Genomic DNA, 23,540 nt, shown 5'->3' on the forward strand with positions numbered 1-23,540 from the left:
TGTCCCAGTACTGTAAGGATTAAAATAGTGAAGACTGTGGTCATTAATCTTCTGACCTCCATAGATCCTTTCCTAATGTCAATAAAATGGTCTAATGGTACACAAATCTCAAGGTAAGAATGTCTCCTAGTACTGAAGTGGTTAAAATAGTGAAGACTGTGGCCATTAATCTTCTGACCACCATAGATCCTTCCTAATGTCAAATAAAATGGTCTAATGGTACACAAATCTCAAGGTAAGAATGTAAGAATGTACTGAAGGGGTTAAATGCTTTGCTCTTACCAATATTACTTTCCAAAGGTTTTAATAGAATGTTTTTAACTCCTTTAGAACTGAGACACATTTCTACTTTGAGTTTTGGGTATGATTAGACCATTGTATTGACATTAGGAAGAGTCTATGTAGGTCAGAAGATTAATGGCCACAGTCTTCATTATTTTAACCCTTCAACACTGGGACACATTTTCACCCTGAAATTTGTGTACAATTAAACCATTTTATTGACATTACAAAGGGTCTATGGAGGTCAGAAGATTCATGGCCACAGTTTTTACTATTTTAATCCCCACATGAGTTTCTGAAGCTGTATAAAATCACCAAATAGTCACCAGAATGAGTATGGAAGGGGTTAAGGGTATTTTTATGGTTCTGGTGATGCAGTGGCAAGATTTCAAGATTATTATAAGGAGAAACTGTCTTGAACCCAGCTACTCGTTTCTGTGGCCTTGGAAATCTGTCGTGGTGAGAGAGCAAGACATTTCTAAATTCAGGCAAAAGGCTCATGAATGCTTTGGTCTCATCACAGCCATTTTCAAAGACCACAGAGATGATTTGCCTGGTTCTCGTGAGTTTTTCTTGTTAATCCCTTCAGTAGCATGACGTGTTTCCATATTCATTCTGGTGACTATTTGGTGATTTTATACAGCTTCAGAAACTCATGTGTGGGATTAAAATGGTGAAGACTCTTGCTATTAATCTTCAGACCTCCATAGACCCTTCCTAATGTCAATAAAACGGTCTGATCGTACACAAACTCACGGTAAAAATGCGTCCCAGTACTGAAAGGGTTAGCAGAATGAAAAAAAAAAAATAATAATAATGATAAACTAACTAATAAATGAACTAAAATCTGACCTGTTGCCCCTTTTTCTCTTTCCAGGTGGCTTCTCCCCCCCTCCTCCGCTGGGCCAGTCTGGGGCGCCCCTCCAACACCCCCTCCCACCTCTACAGCCCCCCTTACCCCCACTCCAGCACCCCCCTTCCTCCCAGCCCAGACAGATCATGACAAACAACTTAAATGTAATGCAGAGATAAGCTTTGTTTAATTATGCTTTATTTTTTTCCCTTTTTTCTTCTTTTTCCTCTTCTTTTTTTTCTTTTCCTTTTCTCTTTTTTTAATGACAGAGGTAGTGGTGGCGGTGGTGGTTGTTGTCGTGTGTGTGTGTGTGTGTGTGTGTGTGTTTGTTTTGGTTTGTTACTGTTTGTTTATTTTGTCTAGTGTGTGTGTGTGTGTGTGTGTGTGTGTGTGTGTAAAGTTTTCATAATATACAAAAAGTTTACCTCTCTCTCTCTTTTGTGTGCATGTGTGTGCATTTGTGTGTGTGTGTGTGTATGTATGTGCATGTGCATCTATGTAAGTAACCATGTGTACCAATCCTGTACCCCACACGCACACACACATACACACACACGCACACGCTATGTATTGTGTGTATGTGTGTATATTTTGTCTACCTCAGAGATAAGGAAACAGAGAGAGAGAGAGAGAGAGAGCTTGGATGATATAAAGGAAGAAATAATGATGATAACAACAAAGAAAGAAAGAAAGCTAGAAAGAAAATAAAAGATAATGATAATAATAATAAACCAAAAAATAATGATAGTTTAGAAAATAGACAAATTAATTACTTTTTTTTATTACAAAGAGGAAATTGAATTAGAAAAGAAAATAAAGAAGAAAAATATTAAGATGAACAATATTTTTAAAGATTTCACTAACTTTTCTTTCTTTTTTTTAGTTTATCTTCAATCTAAAGAAAGATTTATTTATTTATTTGTTTATTTATTAATGTATTTAATTTAAGATATAATTATACTTGTTTTTCTTCTTTCTTCTGTTGAGAGAGAGAGAGAGAGAGAGAGAGAGAGAGAGAGCACCATAAAACAAATGCAATATATAACTCAGTATTATGTAGAGAAAGAGAAAGAGAGAAATATATTACGTAGAGAAAGAGAAAGAGAGAAAATATTGACAGAAATGGAAAAGGTAAAGAGGAGAAGGATTTCTCTTCCTCTTCCTTATCTTCCTTTCTTCTCCTCTTTATTGTCTTCCTTGCATCTCCTTGTCTTCCTTGCATTTCCTCTTCCTTATCTTCCTTTCTTCTCCTCTTCCTTATCTTCCTAGTCTTCCTTGCATCTCTTCCTCTTCATTGTCTTCCTTGCATCTCCTCTTCCTTGTCATCCTTACATCTCTTCCTCTTCCTAGTCTTCCATGCATCTCTTCCTCTTCCTTGCATTCTCCTCCTCTTCCTCCTCCTTGATCCTAATTAATGAAAGAAAAATGTTATAGTGAATTTGTGTGTGATAAGATAAAACCAAACTTTATTTTGAAGTTATTCAAGAAGTTTGAGTGTTTGAAAGATTGTGAAAGTTAAAAAAAGGTCTTGAATCTTATTAATGAAAGAGAAATGATGTTATGGGAAGTTTTGTGTATTATAAGATAACACCAGACTGTTTTTATGAAGTTATTGAAGAAGTTGGAGTGTTTGAAAGGTTATTGAAGTTAAGAAAGAAAGGGTTTGAATCTAATTAATGAGAGAAATTGATGTTATGGCAAATTTGTGTCTGTACTAAGATAATGCTCAAAGGAAGTGGCTGTACAGATGTGAAGAGTTTTAAATGCTGTAAGAAAATCCAATAAGATGTTTTGATTGTAAAGAAATGTTAGGAAAGGATGTGAACAGTTTTAAATGCTGTAAGAAAAAGAGAAAGAAAAGTTTTGACTGTAAAGAAATTTCAGAAAAGAAAATATTTACAATTTTAACCCCTTCAGTACTGGGACACATTTTTACCTTGATATTTGTGTACCATTAGACTATTTTATTGACATTAGGAAGGGTCTATGGAGGTCAGAAGATTAATAGCTACAGTCTTCACTATTTTAACACCCCACATAAGTTTCTGAAGCTGTATAAAATCACAAAATAGTCGCCAGAATGAAAAGGGAAACATGTCATGGTACTGAATGGATTAAATGAAGTAAAAGAGAAAGAAAGAAAATGTTTAGTGGTTTAGTTTAAGAGAAGAATGCTGAGTGTTAGAAGTGAGAAGAGAAATGTTGAATAGAATGTGATTTTTGATGTGTAGAAATGTTGTGTTGGTTTGGTCATTGTGAAGGAACAATGGAAGTTTTGATAGAAGAATGTTTAAATGTATATTTGAAGTGAACAAAGGAAGTTATGATGGAAGAATGAAGGAAGTTTTGATACAAGAATGAATTAAGTAATGTTAGAGGAATAAAATAAATGTGCTGGAAATTTTGATAGAAGAATATTTGAATGAAGGAAGTTATAATAGAAGAATGAAGGAAGTTTTTATAAAGAATATTTAAATGAAGGAAGAATGAATGAATGTGTTAGAAGTTTTGATTGAATAATGTTTGAATGTGTTTGAGGTGAATGAAGGAAGTTTTGATAATAGGAAGTTTGATTACTGAAGAAATGTTAACCAAATAAGCTCAATGTATGTAATTATGTAAAAAAAAATGCCAAAGCTGTACAAGAATTAATGTGTTGGATGCAGATGTGGATGAAGATGTGTATATTTAAATGAAGAAATGTTTAATTAAATGTCCTGACAATTTATCACTTTATAGACAAATGTTTTAATGGACGATTAGACGATATGAATGTTTAACGAGTCCAAACTTAGCGTGTGAATGCAGGAATGTTGCAATGTTTATGTTTGTTCTTTTTGCCATTTAGTTTGTAGAGAAATGTTAATTAATTTATGGAACTCAAGAATAACAAAGAAAGAAATGTTTGCCAAAAAGAAAAGGTGAATGTTTTGTTAAGTTAATGAAGAAAATGATAAATGTTTGAATGTTTTTGACTTCATAGAGAAATGTGTTAATGTTCAGAACTCAAAAATATCAATGTTAAGATAATACAAAGGTCATCAAAAGAAAAGGTAAATGTTTTATTGAGAAATTAATGAAGAAAATTATAAATGTTTGAATGTTTTTGACTTCGTAGAGAAATGTGTTAATGTTCGGAACTCAAAAATATCAATGTAAGATAATGCAAAGTTCGTCAAAAGAAAGGTTAATGAAGAAAATGAGGAATGTTTTGACAGTTTATTGAGAAATGTGTTAATATATGAAACTTAAGGATATTAATGTTAAAAAAATTCAGTTTGCCAAAAGAAAAAAAGCTGAATGTTTTATTGAAATGTTGATGAAGGAAATGATAATGTTCAGTGTTTTGACAATTTATAGAGAAATGTTATGTTAATTTACAAAACTCAAGAATATCAATGTTTGAAGAATGCAAACCTCATCAAAAGGAAAAGAAAAGGACGAATGTTTTTTTGAGAGATTAATGAAAGTAATGATAATATTGGAATCTTTTTGACAATTTATAGAGAAATGCAGTTAACTTATGGAACTCAAAACATCAATGTTAAAAGAATTCAGTTTGCCAGAAAGAAAAAGGTGAATGTTTTATTGAAAGATTAATGAAAGAAATGATGTTTGAATCTTTTTGGCAGTTTATAGAGAAATGCCTTGTAAACTTAACAGACTCACTAATACAAATGTTGAAGTGATCCAGACTCGATGAAAATGAATAGAAGATAATGAATACAGAATGATGTTTGAATGTGTTTTTGACAATTTCTAGACAAACGTATATTTAATAAACTATGTAAATATTTGCGAAAATGTGTTTGAGAAGTGAACAAGAGAAAATGAGATATGTCTAAGTATTTGTGACAATTTAGACAAACAACCAGAAAAAAAAGAAAAACGAAAACATATGTAGGTGTAAAAGTTAATGAAGAAAAAGAAGTTAGAATACCAGACAATTTATTTAAGAGATTTTACTTTGACCCACCACCCTCTGCTGCCTCTGGTCTCCCCCACCCCCACAGCCCCACCAATCAGTCCGTCTGTCTGTCTGTGTCTGTCAGTGTATGTTGCTTTCCTTTCTGTCATGTATATATATGTATGATAGACATACTACTAGGAATAAATGGATTTGAACACTTGTTTTTTTGCTTTATTACCTTCAAGAATTGTGGTTTTTGTATGTCTCTCTCTCTCTCTCTCTCTCTCTCTCTCTCTCTCTCTCTCTCTCTCTCTGGATTAACTTAAGGCGGGTTCACACGTGCCAATTTGCTACTGATATTTCACGTACGTAGTGTTTCCGATTCATCTTTTCTAGTCGGAAAGTGTCAGACGTAGCGACTGGAAGCATCGACCAGTTTGCGCCTTGGCGGGAAGTGAGTGTAAACAAACAGCTCCCCGCCAAGATGTCTTCCTCCAGTGACGATGGTGAAGCGGTGGTTGCTCTTCTTTTGGCGTACCGGAAGAGTCAACAGAAAAGAAAGTGTCCGTGGATACGTCCCTGGCTAAGTAGAAGGAAAGAAAGGAGTGGCTACCACACTCTGAATTTGCTTACTTTTCTCATAAAGAAATTGTTAATCTTAATAAGAGTATGCACGATTGCGATCAAATGAAATCCTGACAAGTCTTCAATCCTCACCTGCAACAACACCCTGCACTGAGGGAAACACTGCGTGCAGAGTGGCAGCTACTTCGTCCAACGACGATTTGCGCGCAAGCTTTTTTACTGTATGATTCACTTCTGTAGTACCAGATATGTGTTCTTTTTCCCTCACCAACTCTGACATCTCTGCAAACCACATTTTCAAAACTTAGCTACTCGGTGACGTACGTCACTACGTAAAATCGCAAACCGACTAGCAAGGCCAATTTAACATGTTGGTCTTGTTTTGCGACTGCTTTCTGCAGTCACTATAAGGCACTGATTGTAAATCGCAAACTCTACGTACGTAAAATATCAGTCGCAAATTGGCACGTGTGAACCCGCCTTTACATAACTGCTGAATAGCGCGAAACATCAAGAAACTATAGAAAATAAAGGAAGAACAAGGATAAAAAAAAATATGTGCAATTCCATCAATAAAGTAAAATAGATACACAAAAATAGTAAAAAATAATCACAGTAAATAAGAAAATAATACATGTGGAAATGTCGTCATGTTTAGAAATTCATATTCTGGATTAACTTTGCGAAACTGAAAATCGCACGAAATGGCGATAAATGGAAGAAAAGAACAAATAACAAAAATGAAAGAAAAATTTAAATACTAATCCATCAAAAAAGTAAAATAAATACACAAAAATAGCAAAACCATCACAGTAAATAAACGGAATAAGATACAAGTGAAAATGTCGGCATGTTTAGAAGCTCAAATTTGGCGCCAAAAATTACCACGCGGAAAGGAAAGAGGAGGAGAGAGACAGCAAGTGGCACCCTTTTAAAACCTCCTTATCTTCCTTATCTCGCCTCCGCCATAGCAACCAGTGACACAGTAGTGAGCCAATTAACCTACAGAACATCCCTATAGGCCTGGGACGATCTGGTAGGCTTATATATTTTTTTATTTGATTTATTTGAGAGTGGAGAGTTTGTTTACATTTTTGGTGAGGCGGCACTAGTCAGCTGATCCACTCCCCTGCTTCTATTTTTTGTCTATTTTCTGCCTCTGGTGAGTATATTTGAAGGTTTAATTTGTGTTTTTACGTATGATTTAATGTGTTTTCTCTGTCTTTTGTTATTTTCTTATTCTTTATCGTGTATTATCTTGATATATCATGCGTTATCTATCATGTTCAATTTTTTCTCCAATTTTCTGCGTCGGAGTATATTCTAAGGTGTATTTTGTGGGTTTTTGTAGGATTTAGTGTTTTTTTATGTATCCTATGTGTATTTCTATCCTGTATCCTGTGTCATCTATATTTATTCTCTTACCTATCCTCTTTTTTTTTCAATTTTTCTGCCTCCTGAGTATATTCCAAGGTGTATTTATGATTTAATGTGTCTTCTGTATCCTGTGTTAATTTTAATCCTGTATCAGTATGATTTAATGTGTCTTCTGTATTCTGTGGTAATTTTGATCCTGTATTCTGTGTCACCTTTATACTGTGTTGTCCTTATCCTGTCTTATCTCAATTTTTCCTGTGTTTGTTCTACTTCTATTCAAGTTTCTGCCTGTGGTGAGTGTAGGTGAAGGTGTGTTTAGTGGTTTTTGTGTGATTTAGTGTGTTTTCCATACTGTGTGTTTGTTGTGTAGAAGTTTGTTTTTTTGAGGTATTTTTCATGTAGGTGGATGAAATGTGGTTTGAGGTTGTTTGGATACATTTGTGGTGGGTTTGGTGGTTAATTGTCCTGTTTGGTTAGGTTTTCATGACTTTTGGGAAAATTTTCATTCATTTGGTTACATTTTCATTATTGTGGTTTTAGTTAATATAAAGGAGAATGAGGTTTTTAATGGAGGTTCAGTAAAATGGTGTTTTTAATGGAGGTTCAGTAAAATGGTGTTTTTAATGGAGGTTCAGTGAAATGGTGTTTTTAATGGAGGTTCAGTGAAATGGGGTTTTTAATGGAGGTTTGGTGATATGGTGTTTTTAATGAAGGTTCAGTGAAATGGGTTTTTTAATGGAGGTTCAGTGAAATGAGGTTCTTAATGGAGGTTCAGTGAAATGGGTTTTTTAATGGAGGTTTAGTGAAATCGTGTTTTTAATGGAGGTTCAGTGAAATGGTGTTTTTAATGGAGGTTCAGTGAAATGGGGTTCTTAATGGAGGTTTGGAAATGGAGGTTCAGTGAAATGGGGTTTTTAATGGAGGTTCAGTGAAATGAGGTTTTTAATGGGGAGGTTGAGTGAAATGTGTCTTTTAAATGGGGAGGTTTAGTGCCCAGGAAAGAGATTATTTAATGGGGTTTTCTTGGGTGGTGGAAATAAAGAAGATTTATGTAACGTAATTTTCTATTGTGTGATTTATTTTCTTTTTTTTTTTTCTATGTGATTACTCTATTCTTATTATTTTCTCTTACATTTTAGGTAAGGTTATGGCACTGTCCTAATATAGATATCCCTCCAACAGTCCTTGTTTCCTGGCTTCCCTTTGCAGCTCCTTCACTCAGCTGACGGGATGTGGGGATGACAATAGAATAACCAACCTAACCTAACCTAAACACGCTATTGGTCAGAAGGTTCTAAGATTCCGCCGTGGTACAGTGGAACCATGCATGCTTTGGGGTCCGAGGGGTCTCCAAGCGCACAGGTTCGAATCCTGTCCACGGTCCGAGTGTAGGTAGGGCTTCCTCACTCTTAGCAACAGTTTCCTAGCGGGTGGGCTTCGAGGTAGGAGGTACCACAAAAGTATCCCCTTTAGCGCAGAAATTTCCCATGAAAAGTCCACATGGTATATATAAAAAATAAATAAATAAATAAATAAAGACATATTAGTGATGCATTTCACTTTAACTAGGTTAGGTTAAAGTTAGGTTAAGTGAGGTTAGGTCATTTATTTATTTATTTTTTATTTTTATTTATTTATTTATTTGTTTTTTATATATGCAAGAGGGAAACCAGTCAAGGGTAACAAATGATTAATAAAAGAAAAATGCTTACTTGAAATGCTGGCTCCCTTAAGGATTAGTAAAGAATTAGCCAAAAGACAGGGACAGGGTTAGGTTAGGTTAGGTTAGGTTAGGTTAGGTTAGAGAGAGAATTAGTGTGGCCTATCTTATTTTCATCCCCACATCCCATCAGCTGAGTAAAAGAACTGCAAGGGGAAGCCAGGAAACAAGGACAGCTGGAGGGATGCCTATATTAGGACAGTGCCATGATTAGGATACAGCAATTTTGTGAGGAAAATTTCTGCAGTACATTAGGTTAGGTTTGGTTGACATACCTGGTGGGCACAATAGGTCAGTTTAAGTTTTACGTTGGCACATTAGGTTAGGTTCAGTTTAGGTTCGGTCGACATACAGTGTTACATTAGTTTTGGTTAGGTTAGGGTAGGTTCAATTTGGGTTGGTTCATTTTGCTTCTATTTCCATTCCTTTGTCCTGTCAGCTGAATAAAAGAGCTGAAAAATAAGGAGAGCTGGAGGGATGACTTTATTAGGACAGTGCTCTCTATACTTATCCAAATGCTGTATGTGGGGCACCATCCTGGTTGGCACATTAGGTTAGGTTCAGTTTTAGTTTTGGTTGACTTACCTGGTCGGCTTCCTTGCTTAGTGAAAGTGTAGCACAAAATAAACAAACAAAAAAGTCGATAGAGCTAAGGGTGATCCAGAGTATTTATTTATTTATTTATTTATTTATTTTATTTTATTATTTTTTTTTTCTAATTTATTTATTTATTATTTTTTTTTGGCTATAGTACCTGTAGGCATATTTGAAGAGTATATGTGGGAAGCGCTGTTCACCTTCCACCCATTAGTGGCGCAGGCAATTTTATTTCTAGTGGTGAGGATATTAGGCCCTTATCACCACCCAAGTGCATCTTTAGTGTCACCACCTGGAACCTGTGCATCATGGTGGCTTGTAGCTAACTTTAAACCACTCCACAAATGACATAGCTTCAAAGTGGTACGTGGTGGGATTTGAACTTAAGCGTGAACATCTGCCTGATCCCACTACCACCACATTATCCACTATGCCACCTGGTGTTGATGTGCAATAGTGTTGAGTAAGCAATGACTGGTTAGTGCACCTTATACAGCATTTGGTAAGGTATAGAGAGCACTGTCCTAATATAGTCATCCCTCCAGCTGTCCTTATTTCCCAGCTCCCCCTTCATAGCTCTTTTACTTGACTAACATGATGAAGCAGTGAAAGTATGATAACCAGAACTAATGTAAGTCTAATTTGAACCTAACCTAACCTAACCAAAACTAATATAACACTGTCTGGGTTACGAATTTAAGCTGTACCTGCCGCCAGTCTTATGCCATCTCTTACATGGCTGCAACTTACACTGTTTTCATAAGCCATCAAAACTAATACCCAGGGTCATGTTTCATAAGCCATCAAAACTAATACCCAGGGTCATGAAAAAAATGTAAGTTCTGCCCATGATGAGAAATAATGCAACAGTAATTTGAATCCAACTAAAACTAACCCAACCTAACTTAATCTAACCCAACCCAACCCAACCCAACCCAACCCAACCCAACCCAACCCAAGCCAACCCAACCCAACCCAACTCAACTCAACTCAACTCAACTCAACTCAACCTAACCTAACCTAACCCAACTTAACCCAACCCAACTCAACCTAACCTAACGTAACCTAACACAACGCACACACACAACCCAATCCAACCCAACCTAACCTAACTGAAACTAACACAACACAAATTTCAAATGCTAACCTAATTTTTATCAAGCCTAACCCAACCCCAAATGTAACCTAACCTAGCTAATGTAACCTATTTTTTATTTTATTTATTTATTTTTTTTATATATAGTTGAGGTGACACACACTACTGATATGTCTTCCACAGAGCACTTTTAATCAGTATTGTGGTTAGGTTGGGTTAGGTTAGGTTAGGTTAGGTTAAAGTTTTGGTTAGTTTTGGTTGTATTTTCATTCCCTCATCTCGTCAGCTGAGTGGAAGAGCTGTGAAGGGGAGCTGGAAAATAAGGAGAGCTGGAGGGATGTCTATATTAGGACAGTGCTGTACAAAGTATAATTATTGATCATTCTCAAACAATAGGTTTCCCAAAGCACTATGTGTCAACCTTTTTATCCGCTCAATACTGGGGCACAATTTTACCTTGAGATTTGTGTACCATTAGACCATTATTGACATTTGGAAGGGTCTGTGGAGGTCAGAAGATTAATAGCCAGTCTTCACTATTTTAACTGGGACTCATTTTTACCTTGAAATTTGTGTACCATTAGACCATTTTATTGACATTAGGAAGGGTCTATGGAGGTGAAAGATTAATGGCTACAGTCTTCACTATTTCAATCCTCCACATGAGTTTCTGAAGTTGTATAAAGTCACCAAATAGTCACCAAAATGAATTTGGAGATGTGTCCTGGTACTGAAGGGATTAATGCTAATGTTTTGTTTGTTTGTTTATGTTTATTGAGTATGGCAGGAAATTCACCAAACTATTTATTTATTTGTTTGTTTATTTGTTTGTATATTTATTTATTTATTTATTTGTATGTCTGTGTGTATTTATTTATTTATTCATGTGTGTGTGTGTGTGTGTGTGTGTGTGTGTGTGTGTGTGTGTGTGTGTGTGTGTGCTTATCATTTATTTACTCATTTATCTATTTTTATATCAATATATTTACACCACCACCACCACCACCACCACCACCACCACCACCACCACCACCACCACTACTACTACTACTACTACTACTACTACTACTACTACTACTACTACTACTACTTTTCCCACCAAACAAAGAAAATAACCTTATATTATCACTCTTGTCTTCTTTTCCTCTTCTTTCTACCTTTCTTTTTTTCTCTTCATCTTTTCTCTCCACTTCCCTCTTCATCTTTTTCCTCTCCCCCTCTCCCCCCTCTATCTTTCCCTTCTTCTTCCTCTTCATCTCTTTTCTTCTTCCTCTTCTTCATCTTTTTACTTCTTCCCCCGTCCTCATCTTTTCCCCTCTTCCCTTTCCTCCTATTTTCCCCTCATCCCCACTATCTTTTTTGAACTTTCCTCCCTCATCATCTTTTCCTCCTAATCTTTTCCTTCATCTTTTCCTCCAACATTTCTTCCTCATCATTTCCTCTTTATCTTTTTCCTTATCTTCTCTTCCTTATCTTTTCCTCCTTATTTTCCCTTTCTCATTCTTTCCTTCTCAACATTTCTTCATCTTTTTCCTCATAATCTTTCCTCTCCTTTTCCTCATCTTTTCCTCCTCCTCATCTCTCCCTTTCTTATCTTTTCCTCTTCTCTCTCCTTTCCTGTCTTTTCCCTCTTCCCTATCTTCCCTTCCTCTCTTCCTGTTTTCTTTTCAATCTCTCATTTTCTATTTTCCTTTCAATCTTTCCTGTGTACATTTCAAGCAGCAGGAAACATTAGGCAACCTTTGGCTTCAAAATGTCATGGCTCTTGGTGTGTGTCTGTCAATACTTGGGCATTATTGATGACATAGAGAGAAAGGAGAGAGAGAGAGGCAGAGAGAGAGAGAGAGGGAGAGGGAGACACACACACACACACACAGCTTAACTCTGCATATAAGGAAGTAAGCTGGGTGATTAAACACACACACACACACACACACACACACACACACACACACACACACACACACACACACACACACACACACACACACACACACACTTAAAAAAAAAACATTCATTTTTGAGTCTAAAGAACAACAAGAGAGAGAGAGAGAGAGAGAGAGAGAGAAAGACTGGAAAACCTGATTAATTTTACCATCTCCTCTTCCTCCTTTTTCTCCTCCTCCTCCTCCTCTTCCCAGCCTCACTGAGAAGGATAAGAAAAGAAAAAGACAAGGAAGAAAGCAGGAAAGGAAACAAGGAAAGAAAAGAAAACAGTGAAGGGAAAACAAGGAAAGGAAGGAAAAAGGGAAGAAGAACGAAAACATCGTCATAATGTCACAAGTAATTTTGTGTGTGTGTGTGTGTGTGTGTGTGTGTGAATATTTGTTAGGTTAGTTAAGGTTAGGAATTGAAGAATGTATAAGGAAATTAAGTAGTAGTAGTAGTGGTAGTAGTAGTAGTAGTAGTATAATCGTGTGTGTTTATAAGTTGACAGTGGTGTGTGCTTGTTTTAAGTTAGGTTAGGATAGGACAGGATAGCGTAGGATAGGATGGGATAAAGGTTGGTTGGGTTGGGTTGAGTTAAAGTTTAGGTAAAGTTACGCTAAGTTAGTTTAAAGTTAAGGTAAAGTTAAGATAAAATTGAGGTTAAGTTATTTTAAGGTTAGGATAGGTTAAGTTAGAATAAAATTAAGATTAGATTAGGTTAGGATAAAAATTAACTGTTAGCTTAGTGTACGTTGATGATTTGTGTGTGTACTAATGAGTGTTGTGTTGCCAGGGTGTTGGTTGGGTTAGATTGGATTAATAATTTGTGTGTGTGTGTGTGTGTGTGTGTTGTTTTGGTAGGAAGTGTGGAGAAGGGGTTACGTTAGGTTAGGTTAAGTTATTTTAATAATGTTTGTAATTCACCTTGGTCGCCTGCTGGTCACCCAGCCAGCCTTTCCCATTAGAGCTCATAGACCGATCTTCGAGTAGGACTGAGACCACAACACACTCCACACACCGGGAAAGCGAGGCCACAACCCCTCCAGTTACATCCCGTACCTATTTACTGCTAGGTGAACACACCCCACACATTAACAACCGCACCCATTTGCCTCGCCGCTTATCGGGACTCAAACCCAGCCCTCTCGATTGTGAGTCGAGCGTGCTAACCACTACACTACGCGGTGTGTGTGTGTGTGTGTGTGTGTGTGTGTGTGTGTGTGTGTGTGTGTGTGTGTGTGTGTGTTAATGCACGTCATCTTGGCAGAGAGTGTGAAGAAGGGGTTAGGTTAGTTTAATTGTGTGCATGTGTGTGTGTGTGTGTGTGGGGAATGGTTTGGTTAGGTTAGGTTAATTAATTGAGTGTGTACTAATGTGTCGGCAGGGTGTGCGGAGGAGGGGTGAGATGGCAGACAAGGCGAAGGGAACCAAGAAGCAGAAGACAGCAGGGAAAGTGAGTGCCGTTAATGTATGTATCGGGCGGTGGGTTGCCATTTTGTTGTTTTTATTTCTTTTTATTGTTTTTTGTTTGTTTTGTCACGTTTTTCTTGTTTTTTATTTGTTTTGTGTTGTTTATTTTTGTTTTGTTTATTTGTGTTTATTTTGCTCTTTTTTTTTTAAGTTTTGTTTGTGTTTCTTGCATTTTTTGATTTGACGTTTTTTGTTTTAATTTTTTGTACCGTTTATATTTTAATTTTCTTTATTTTTGTTTCTTTTTTCTTTTCTTGTTTTGTTTTTGAGTTGTGATTTGTTTTGTGTTGTTTTTGTTTATTGTTTTTGTTTATTTATTTATTTATTTATTTTATTCATATATTTATCAATTTTAATCTTTACTCTTGTTATTTTCGTTACGTTTTGTTTGTTTATCTGTTTACTTCTATTTTTTTGCTTTTATTTATTTTCTTTTAGTTATTATTTATTTATTTATTTATTTATTTATTTTAGTATGATTTTGACTGTTTTGTTGGTTCTGTTTGTTTGTTTATATTTTTGCGTTCGTCTTCCATTTTAATTAATATTCACTTTATTTTTAATATTTCCTTTATTGTTCCCATTTTCTATTTTCTTCATAACACATTTTCTTTATTTTTTTCCTTGCTTAATAATTAGCAAGTTTAATTATTATTATTATTATTATTTATTTATTTATTTTTTTTTTTTTTTGTTCATGATTATCACTTCTTTTTTTCATTCTTTTCTTATTTTTTTCTTCTTTTTTCATTACTTTCATTTTCTCTTCATCCTCCTTTTTTATTTTCTTCTCATTTTCTTCTAATATTTTTTTCCTTTTCTTCTTCTTCTTTTCTTTTCATTGTCCTTTTCTTCTTCTCATTTTCCTATTTCTTTTCTTCTTATATTTCTCCTCCTCCTTCATCTGCTTCTCATCTTCCAATTCTTCATTTTCTCCTCTTCCTCCTCCATCTGTTTCTTCTTTGTCTTCTTCTTTTGATTCTTACTCTAATTCTTCCTTTTTATCTTTCTCCACCACCATTACTACCACTACAACTATTACCACCACCACCACCACCACAGGGCGCACCACAGCGGAAGGTGGACTACAGCTTTGATCCGTCCTTCAAGCTGCGGGAGCCCAAAGTGGAGAAGGTGGAGGGATCAGGCGACTTCCATCCTGTGTACTTCCTCCGCACTCACTCAAAGAACAACGATCCAGCAGATGTACAGACCCAGGTGTGTGTGTGTGTGTGTGTGTGTGTGTGTGTGTGTGCATTTTCTTGTTGTTTTTTTTGTGTGTGTGTCTTTGTGTTTATTAATTTTGTTCTCATTTTTGTTCTCTTTCTCTTCTCTTTCCCTTTTCCTTTTCCTTTTCCTTTTCCTTTTCCTTTTTTTCAATCTCCTTCTGTCTTCTCTTCCCTTCTTTTCTCTTATTTTTTCTTCTTTTCTCATTTCCTTTTCTCTTTCTCTCTATCTGTCTATCCATCCGTCTATCTATCTATCTATCTATCTATCTATCATGTGTGTGTGTGTGTGTGTGTGTGTGGTACTGATACAAGCCACAAACAGCAAAAATACAAATATCTCTCTCTTTCTCCCTCTCCCTCTCCCTCTCCCTCGCTGCCCCCCCTCAGATCTGGCAGTGTTCCTTTGAGCCGGACACACGCAAACCTGGCAGCAACACCAGCATTGTGGCGACGTGTGGCGGCTCCTCCGTGTGTTTCATCAACATGCTGGACGGAGAAGTGGTGCTCAAATACAATCGAAGCACAAAAACGTATGTATGTGTGTATTTACCTAGTTGTAGTTTTCAGGGCCTGGGCTTTACGCTGGTGTGGCCCCGTCTCCATATCTACACTTATCCAATTTTTCTTTAAAGTTATGTACACTCTTGCTGACACCACTTCCTCACTCAAACTGTTCCAAGTCTCAACACATCTTTGCGGGAAACTATATTTTTTAACATCTCTCAGACTTCTTCCCTTCCTCAGCTTCTTACTATGCTATCTTGTGCTTCTAGTGTCATATTCTTCTCTCAGGATCAGTTTCTCATTATCCACTTGGTCCATTCCGTTGATGAATTTATAAACCTGTATCAGATCCTCTCTCTCTCCCTTCTCTGTTCCAGGGTTGGTAGATCCATAGCCTTTAGTCTCTCCTCATATGTCATCCCTTCAAATTCTGGAACCATTCTTGTAGCCATTTGTGTGTGTGTGTGTGTGTGTGTGTGTGTGTGTGTGTGTGTGTGTGATTTAATTTTCTTTTTATTTGTTTTATATATTTATTTATTTATTATTATTTTTGCTTATTAGTTTTTTTTTTAGTTTTTGTTGTAATGTTTTTATTTATTTTCTTTCTAATATATATATATATATTTTTTTTTTTTATTTATTCATTTTTTTGGTTAATAGTTGTTTTTTTAATTGTTATTTTTTTGTTGTTTATCTTTGTTTTGTCTCGATAATTCCACTTTTTCTCCTTTTCTTTCTTTTTTCCCAGGTTGTTTTCTTCCATTAATGTTAGTTTTCAGGTGTACGTTTGTAAGTTTAATAGTAATCTTTTTATTTTTATGTGTCAAGTCTCTCTCTCTCTCTCTCTCTCTCTCTCTCTCTCTCTCTCTCTCTCTCTCTCTCTCTCTCTCTCTCTCTCTCTCTCTCTCTCTCTCTCTCTCTCTCTCTCTCTCTCTCTCTCTCAAAGTCTACAAGAGGAAAGAAATACCTATCTATATTTTTATCTTATTTTAATCTTTCTCTCAGTACTACAAGAAGAGAGAACCATTTATCTATCTATTATCTATTTATTAAACATCTCTCTTTCTCTCTGTCAGGGCTATAGCAGGGCAGAACTATCTATCTATCTACTATCGGATTTATTTTATTCTCTGTCAGTGCTACGGCCGGGGAGAACCTTTACGCACAAGTCTGGTCCACCATTCCACTTGATGACCTGGGCCTGAAAACCATCAATGTACTGGCAGCGGCTGGGGCTCGTTCCACAGTCCTCCTCATCCACCCTGACGCTGGTGTGTGCTACCAAATGTTCCGCACCGTTCCCAGCAAGGCAGCGGCGGTGGTGTGTGCCCTCCTCTTCCACCCTAAGAAGGCCACCTGGTTGTTTTGTAGGTGTTTGCTGTGTGTGTGTGTGTGTGTGTTATTGTGTTATTCTGTGTTTGCATTATTGTGTGTATTGGGGTTTGTCTGTGTGTGTGTGTGTGTGTGTGTGTGTGTGTGTGTGTGTGTGTGTGTGTGTGTGTGTGTGTGTGTGTGTGTGTATTTACCTAGTTCTGCAATTAAAGGGTTCAAGTGGGTTTCATAGTGAGCTGTATCCATATCTACTTTTATCCAACATTTCCTTAAATTTCTGCACACTTTCTGCTGTTGCTAACTCTTCACTCAATCCGTTCCAGATGTCCACTGTCCTGTGTGGAAAACTAAACTTCTTAATGTTCCTCAAACACTGACTTTTCATGATCTTGGAATATCCTCTTGTCTGTCTATCTCCATCCTCTGTCAGTGATACCAGGTCTTATCTGTCTATCTTTTCCATATGGTTTGCTATCTTATACATCGTTACTAGTTCTCATTTCTCCCGTTTAGCCTTCAAAGTTAGCGGTTCCATCTCCTTCTGTCTTTATTTCTGGCACCATCTTTGTAGCAGTCCTTTGCATTCTATCTAGTTTCCTGATGTCCTTCTGTCTGTATGGTGACCACACTACTGCTGCATATTCCAGTTTGGGTCTTATCATAGTGGTTAATATCTTTTTCAACATACTTTTATCCATGTAGTTGAACGCCACCCTGATGTTAGTTAGTGTCTTGTGTGATGGAGCAAATAGTCCATTTATGTGTTTCTGGAGTCAGGGTGTCTTGTATCATTACTCTTCACTCCTTTTCATTATAATCTCTTCTTCTATTTTGTACTACCACTACCACTACTACAACAGGTGGGCACGAGGATGGACAGATACAGCTTTGGGACATTGGGACGCCCACCTTACCAGGCTACGAGGTGAGCCAGGTGCATCTCCTCACCATCCCGCAGGTGGCCGGGACGTGTACAACCTGGCCTTCTCCTGCGCCCACGACCTACTCATTGCTGGCTGTGACGGCGGCCTGTATGCGTGGAAGGTGGACCTCAAGAAGATAGAAGAGAATGAAAGGTATGGAGGAGAATGAAAGGTTAGGTTAGGTTAGGCTAGGTTTATTATTATTATTATTATTATTATTATTATTATTATTATTATTATTATTATTATTATTATTATTATTATTATTATCATGAAAACTAGCTTGATGTTTTTCCCTCCAAATCTCTCTCCACAAGTTACCTCCACACTCCTCCACTTAGACAGACCTTCCTCCACCTTTCCCTCACCACCACACCACACCACAACACCACACCACACCAGCAACACCAAAAATAACACCAATTGATTGAGGAGAATGAAAGGTTAACTAAAGTTAGGCAAGGTTTATTATTATTATTATTATTATTATTATTATTATTATTATTATTATTATTATTATTATTATGGTGGAGGCTTTATTTTATCAAGTTAGATTTACTCCTTTTTATTATTATTATTGTTATTATTTATTTTTTTTTTTTTTTGGGGGTGGTTAGGTTTATTTTGTTGTTATTTTAGTTTTTGTTTTGTTTATATATACATTTTTTTTTATTCTCATCCCTTCTCATTCTCATTCTTTTTCTCTCATTCTCTCTTTTCTTTCATTCTCTCTCTATCCCTCATTCTGTCATTCTTTTTTTTTTCATCTCATTCTCTTCTCTTCTCTTCTCTTCTCTTCTCTTCTCTTCTCTTCTCTTCTCTTCTCTTCTCTTCTTCTCTTCTCTCTCTCTCTCTCTCTCTCTCTCTCTCTCTCTCTCTCTCTCTCTCTCTCTCTCTCTCTCTCTCTCTCTCTCTCTCTCTCTCACAGGCTGGAGAGGATGGAGTTTGTCTTGCCTGAGGTGGATGGCAATGGGTCAGTGCTGGACAGTATTGCCATGCTGAGAGATGACCTTCTGGCAGCTAAGTGTGCTCTACATGGCCAGATCTACGTCTTCTCAGTCAGCCGGGCTCTCAACGCTGCTAAATATAATAAGTATGTGTCTAATTTGCCCCCTATTTGTACTTCCTTCCTCTCATTAATCATCTCATCCACAAGACATTTTTTTTTTTTTTTTTTCCAGATTTTGGCTAACTTTTAAAGGAACTGGCAATCAAGTGGGCTCTATTCTTTTTATTTTTCATTGCCCTTGTCCATTTTCCCCCAATCCATTAACCCCTTCAGTACCAGGATGTGTTTCCATATTCTTTCTAGTTACTATTTGATTTTATACAGCTTCAGAAACTTACTTGGGGGATTAAAACAGTGAAGACTTTGGCCATTAATCTTCTACCTTCCATAGACTCTTTGAAAATACATCCCAGTACTGAAGAGGTTGAAAAGTAATTAGCCTCACAGGTAAGGGATGTAAACTCTCAGGTGGGTAAGGTGAGGTAGAGACCATGCAAAGAAAACGACAAACAAAACAACCCCTTAATGATTTCCAGGTCCAGGTGTTTCTTGCATCATGATTAATTAACTTTTACCTGCCTTATGTTTTCCCTCTCAAGGTTCTGATTCCTTATATTGTCCTTCTTGTAGGGTCTGATGCCTTATGTGTCTGGTTTTAAAGGTATTAAGGTTTTTTTGTGAGTTTGTGGGGTTGTTTGCTTGGGTGTGTGTGTGTGTGTGTGTGTGTGTGTGTGTGTGTCTTCAGGGAATTATGTTTTTTTCTCTCTCTCTCTCTGTCTCTCTATGGCAGGAGGAAATAGTATTAAGAGGGGAAAATTGGACACACACACACACACACACACACACACACACACACACACACACACACACACACACACTCTCTCTCTCTCTCTCTCTCTCTCATGCCAAAAATATAAAAAAAAACACTAGAACCATAAGAAGTGAACTAACATGACTCTCTCTCTCTCTCTCTCTCTCTCTCTCTCTCTCTCTCTCTCTCTCTCTCTCTCTCTCTCTCTCTCTCTCTCTCTCTCTCTCTCTCTCTCTCTCTCTCTCTCTCTCTCTCTTGCTGGCAGGAATCGTGGACAGCTCCAGTCTGAGGTGAAGAACAACATGATGGTCAGCCTGAGGTGGAGTGACACTGACAACTACTACATGAACATGGGAGTGGACCCCAGTAAGTTAGGGAGGAGTGAGGGAAGGTGTTTTGAAAGTGGCAGGGAGTTTGACTTGTGGGAAGTTTGAGTTGTGGGGAGTTTGTGTTGTGGGGAGTTTGAGTTATGGGGAGTTTGAGTAGTAGTTAGTGGATCTGAGTAAGTTTAGGAGTAGTAATAGTAGTGAGGGAAGTATTTTGAGGGTTGTAGTAGTGAATAGTAAGACATTTGAGTAGGAGGAAGTGGATCTGAGTTAGTTTAGTAGTAGTAGTAGTAGTGGTGAGGGAAGTTATTTTGAAGACAGCATGAAGGGGTGGTGTACTGGTTGGGGTATTCTTAGTGGGTATTTTGAAGGGAAAGTCTGACTGGATACTTTGAAGAGGGGAATGGTTTGTGAAGGTAATGATGGGGAAAGTTCTGAAAAGGTAGTTTGAGGAAAGATTCTAAGCACTTTGAGGGGAAAGATTTTGAATAGGGACTTTGAAGGAGAAAAATTATGACTATGTGGTTTGCAGTGTTAAACCTAAACTAACCCAACCCAACCCATCCTAACTTAACCCAGCCTAACCCAACCCATCCTAACTTAACCCAGCCTAACCCAACCCAACCCTAACCTAACCCAGCCCAGCCCAGCCCAGCCCAGCCCAGCCAACCCAACCCAACCCAACCCAACCCAACCCAATCCAAGCTAGTTATCTCTATGGCCTTTGAGAATAGTGGCCACATCACCTCAATTTTTAAAAGCCTAATGTTTCAGTCATACATGTTTTTGAGGGTAGTTTGATGGTTCTAGTGACAGATTAACACAATTTTCATCTTATCACTAGCAAAATTGTGAATCTCCTTAGGGTCGTGTGTGCTGGTGTGCGGTGATGACAAGGGCGCTCTGGGTGTATGACCTGGCTGACCTGGTGACGGGGAAGGTCAGTTCACCCCTTACTGGAGGGTCACCCATTGCACAGCAGGAGCCTGTCAAGATACTGGAATGGCCCGAGCTGGAGGACGCTGAGGTGTGTGTGTGTGTGTGTGTGTGTGTGTGTGTGTGTTTTTCTTGTTTTCTTGCTTTTACTTGTGATGGTATAGAATGATGTGCCATTTTCTTTTTTTTATGTATATGTGTGTGTGTTTGAACATTTCATTTTTTTATTTTTTTTTACATTTCTTTATTTTTTCTCATATTGTAGACATAAGTACAGTTTATTTATTTATTTATATGTATGTGTGTGTTGTTTTTTTCTTATTTTCTTACATTTCTTTTTGTATTTAACCTTCCACATTATAGAAGTATGTACCACCACCACCACCACCACCACCACCTTTAATACCCCACCTCTCTCTCTCACAGGTGGAGAAAGCAAGGAAACTGCGATTAGACACATATGACATAGTAGTGGACAAGTGTGCAGTGTCGTATGGAGCCCAGCACATTGTGGCAGTCACTTCAAACAACATGGTGTGCATCTGGAGGCATGGGAAGGAGGAGGAGGAGGAGGAGGAGGAGGAAGAGGAGGCAGGGAAGAAAGAAGAGAAGAAAGGAGATGGGAAGTAGATATAGAAAGACAGAGATAATAGGAGTTTTTAGTTCAAAGATAAAGAGTGTGTGATATTTTTTTATAGAGTGAAATTACGGATTGTTTTTTAGTTGTAGAAAGGATGTGTGTGTGTGTTTAGTGAAGAAAGGAAGAAGGAAAAGGAAAAAAAAAGAATGATGTTTAGAATAAGATGGAGAAAGGAATAGAAATGACACTAATGTTTTAGATAAAGTAGAAAAATTATGTTGATTAGATACAAGAAAGATATTTGTGTGTTTAGTGAAGACATTAGATAAAGTAGAAAAATTATGTTGATTAGATACAAGAAAGATATTTGTGTGTTTAGTGAAGAAAGGAAGAAAAGAGGAAAAAAGAATGATGTTTAGAATAAGATGGAGAAAAGGAATAGAAATGACTCTAATGTTTAATGAGGAAAGGAAGAAAGGAAAGGAAAAGAGGAAGAGGAAGAAAAATGTGATGATTAGAATAAGAGAAACAAAAGGACGAAAAATGATTGTAATGTTGTAGATAAAATAGATACAAGAAAATATGTGTGTTTAGTGAAGATTGGAAGAAAAGAAGAGGAAAAAGAAGAAGAGTGTGATTTTTAGAATAAGAGAAAGAAAGGAGGAGAAATTATTGTAGTGTTTTAGATAAAGAAAATAGATACGAGAAAGAAATATTCGTGTTTAGTGAAGAAAAGAAGTAAGAAGAGAAAGAGGAAGAAGAGTAGGATGTTTAGAATAAGAGAAACAAAAGGAAAAGAGATTATTGTAATATTTTAAATGAAGAAAGTAGAAAAACAGTGACTAGATACAAGAAAGAAAGGAGATAGAGGAAGATAAAGAGATTGTGTTTATCAAAAGGAAGGAGGAACAAGAAGAAAGGAGAAGAGATAGATGGCAATAATGAATAGTGGATAATTGAGAATAAATGAATAAAAAGAAAGAAGGAACAAGAAGAAAGGAAAAAGTAGAAGGAAGAGGTAGATGGTAATAATGAATAATGGATAATTGAGAGAGGAAATTATCGAGGCTGCTTCAGTGTGTGTGTGTGTGAGAGAGAGAGAGAGAATGTCCAAGTCAGCTCATATTGCAGCTAGATTAAGATACACACACACACACACACACACACACACACACACACACACACACACACACACACACACACACACACACACACACACACATTTTTATATTTACATTATTTATTGTCTCAGTTACCCACTAAGAAATTAATTTAAAGTTTTTTCTTATTAAGTTTTTAATAATATTTAAATTAAAGTGACTGTTATCTCTTTACAGTAATATTTCTTTTGTTGTTTTGTAATTTTTTATTTATTTATTTGAATCCATGTCTTTGTTATTTTTTGTTTATTTTTTATTGTTTTTTTTTATTTGTTTATGAATTCCACTTTTTATTTATTTATCATTTTTTTATTGTTTTCTCTATCATTTTCCACTTTGTATTGCATTATTTATCATTTTTATTGCTTTATTTATCTTTCACAGCTTTATCATCTTCCACTTTTTTATTGTATTATCATTTCATTGCTTTATTTATCATTTTCCTTGATTGCTTTATTTTATCATTATTTCCAAAGAGGCATTCATATTTTTGTTATTAGTATATGCATTGTGGGTGTTATTTGTAAAGGAGCCAGTCATTATTCTTACCAATTTATCATCTGCATATTTCCAGCACATGTCAACTCTTTGCTACATTCTCAAGATCATTTATTCTCCATTACTTCTTGTTTTATTCTAATTTATAAAAGAGATGATTATTTTTATTCAACAGTTTATTGTTTTTTATATTTCGCAAAAAAAGCATTCATTTCTCATTCCTTAATTTATTTTCAGTATTTCCAAAGTAGATGTGTATTTATTGATTTATTTGTTTATTTATTTGTTTTATTTATTTTTGTAGTTATTCCTGTTTTCAGACCTATTTGTTTTTATTGCTTTATTGCTTTATTTATTTATTCTTTTCTATTAGTCCGTTGTCTTATTTCCAAATTTACGTATATTTAATCAAT

The 23,540-nt window shown here is 36.3% G+C and overlaps 2 protein-coding genes across 3 annotated transcripts in view; both read left to right on the top strand.

The window, feature by feature from the left end:
• Positions 1 to 1,791, top strand: part of LOC123509379 (UBA-like domain-containing protein 2-B) — an 18,305-nt gene extending 16,514 nt beyond the window's left edge. The window contains exon 5 of one of the 2 annotated variants that reach the window (XM_045263655.1): positions 1,160 to 1,791. In XM_045263655.1, the coding sequence (XP_045119590.1) occupies positions 1,160 to 1,314 (155 nt within the window). In that variant the 3' untranslated portion in view covers positions 1,315 to 1,791. The remainder of the gene's footprint in view (positions 1 to 1,159) is intronic. The other variant, XM_045263663.1, reaches the window with a different exon arrangement.
• A 4,707-nt stretch (positions 1,792 to 6,498) lies between these two features.
• Positions 6,499 to 21,890, top strand: LOC123509578 (leucine-rich repeat and WD repeat-containing protein 1-like). Its single transcript, XM_045263952.1, is given in 13 exon segments — positions 6,499 to 6,792; positions 12,562 to 12,703; positions 13,734 to 13,802; positions 14,882 to 15,037; positions 15,436 to 15,578; positions 16,690 to 16,919; positions 17,745 to 17,843; positions 17,846 to 17,960; positions 18,736 to 18,900; positions 19,893 to 19,993; positions 20,819 to 20,852; positions 20,854 to 20,980; positions 21,316 to 21,890. Coding segments are annotated over 12 exon segments (1,452 nt in total). The 5' UTR covers positions 6,499 to 6,792; positions 12,562 to 12,694; the 3' UTR covers positions 21,520 to 21,890.
• Positions 21,891 to 23,540: the final 1,650 nt, after the last annotated feature.

Source organism: Portunus trituberculatus, chromosome 3 (assembly GCF_017591435.1).
Source record: "Portunus trituberculatus isolate SZX2019 chromosome 3, ASM1759143v1, whole genome shotgun sequence".
Classification (NCBI taxonomy): Eukaryota; Metazoa; Arthropoda; class Malacostraca; order Decapoda; family Portunidae; genus Portunus; species Portunus trituberculatus.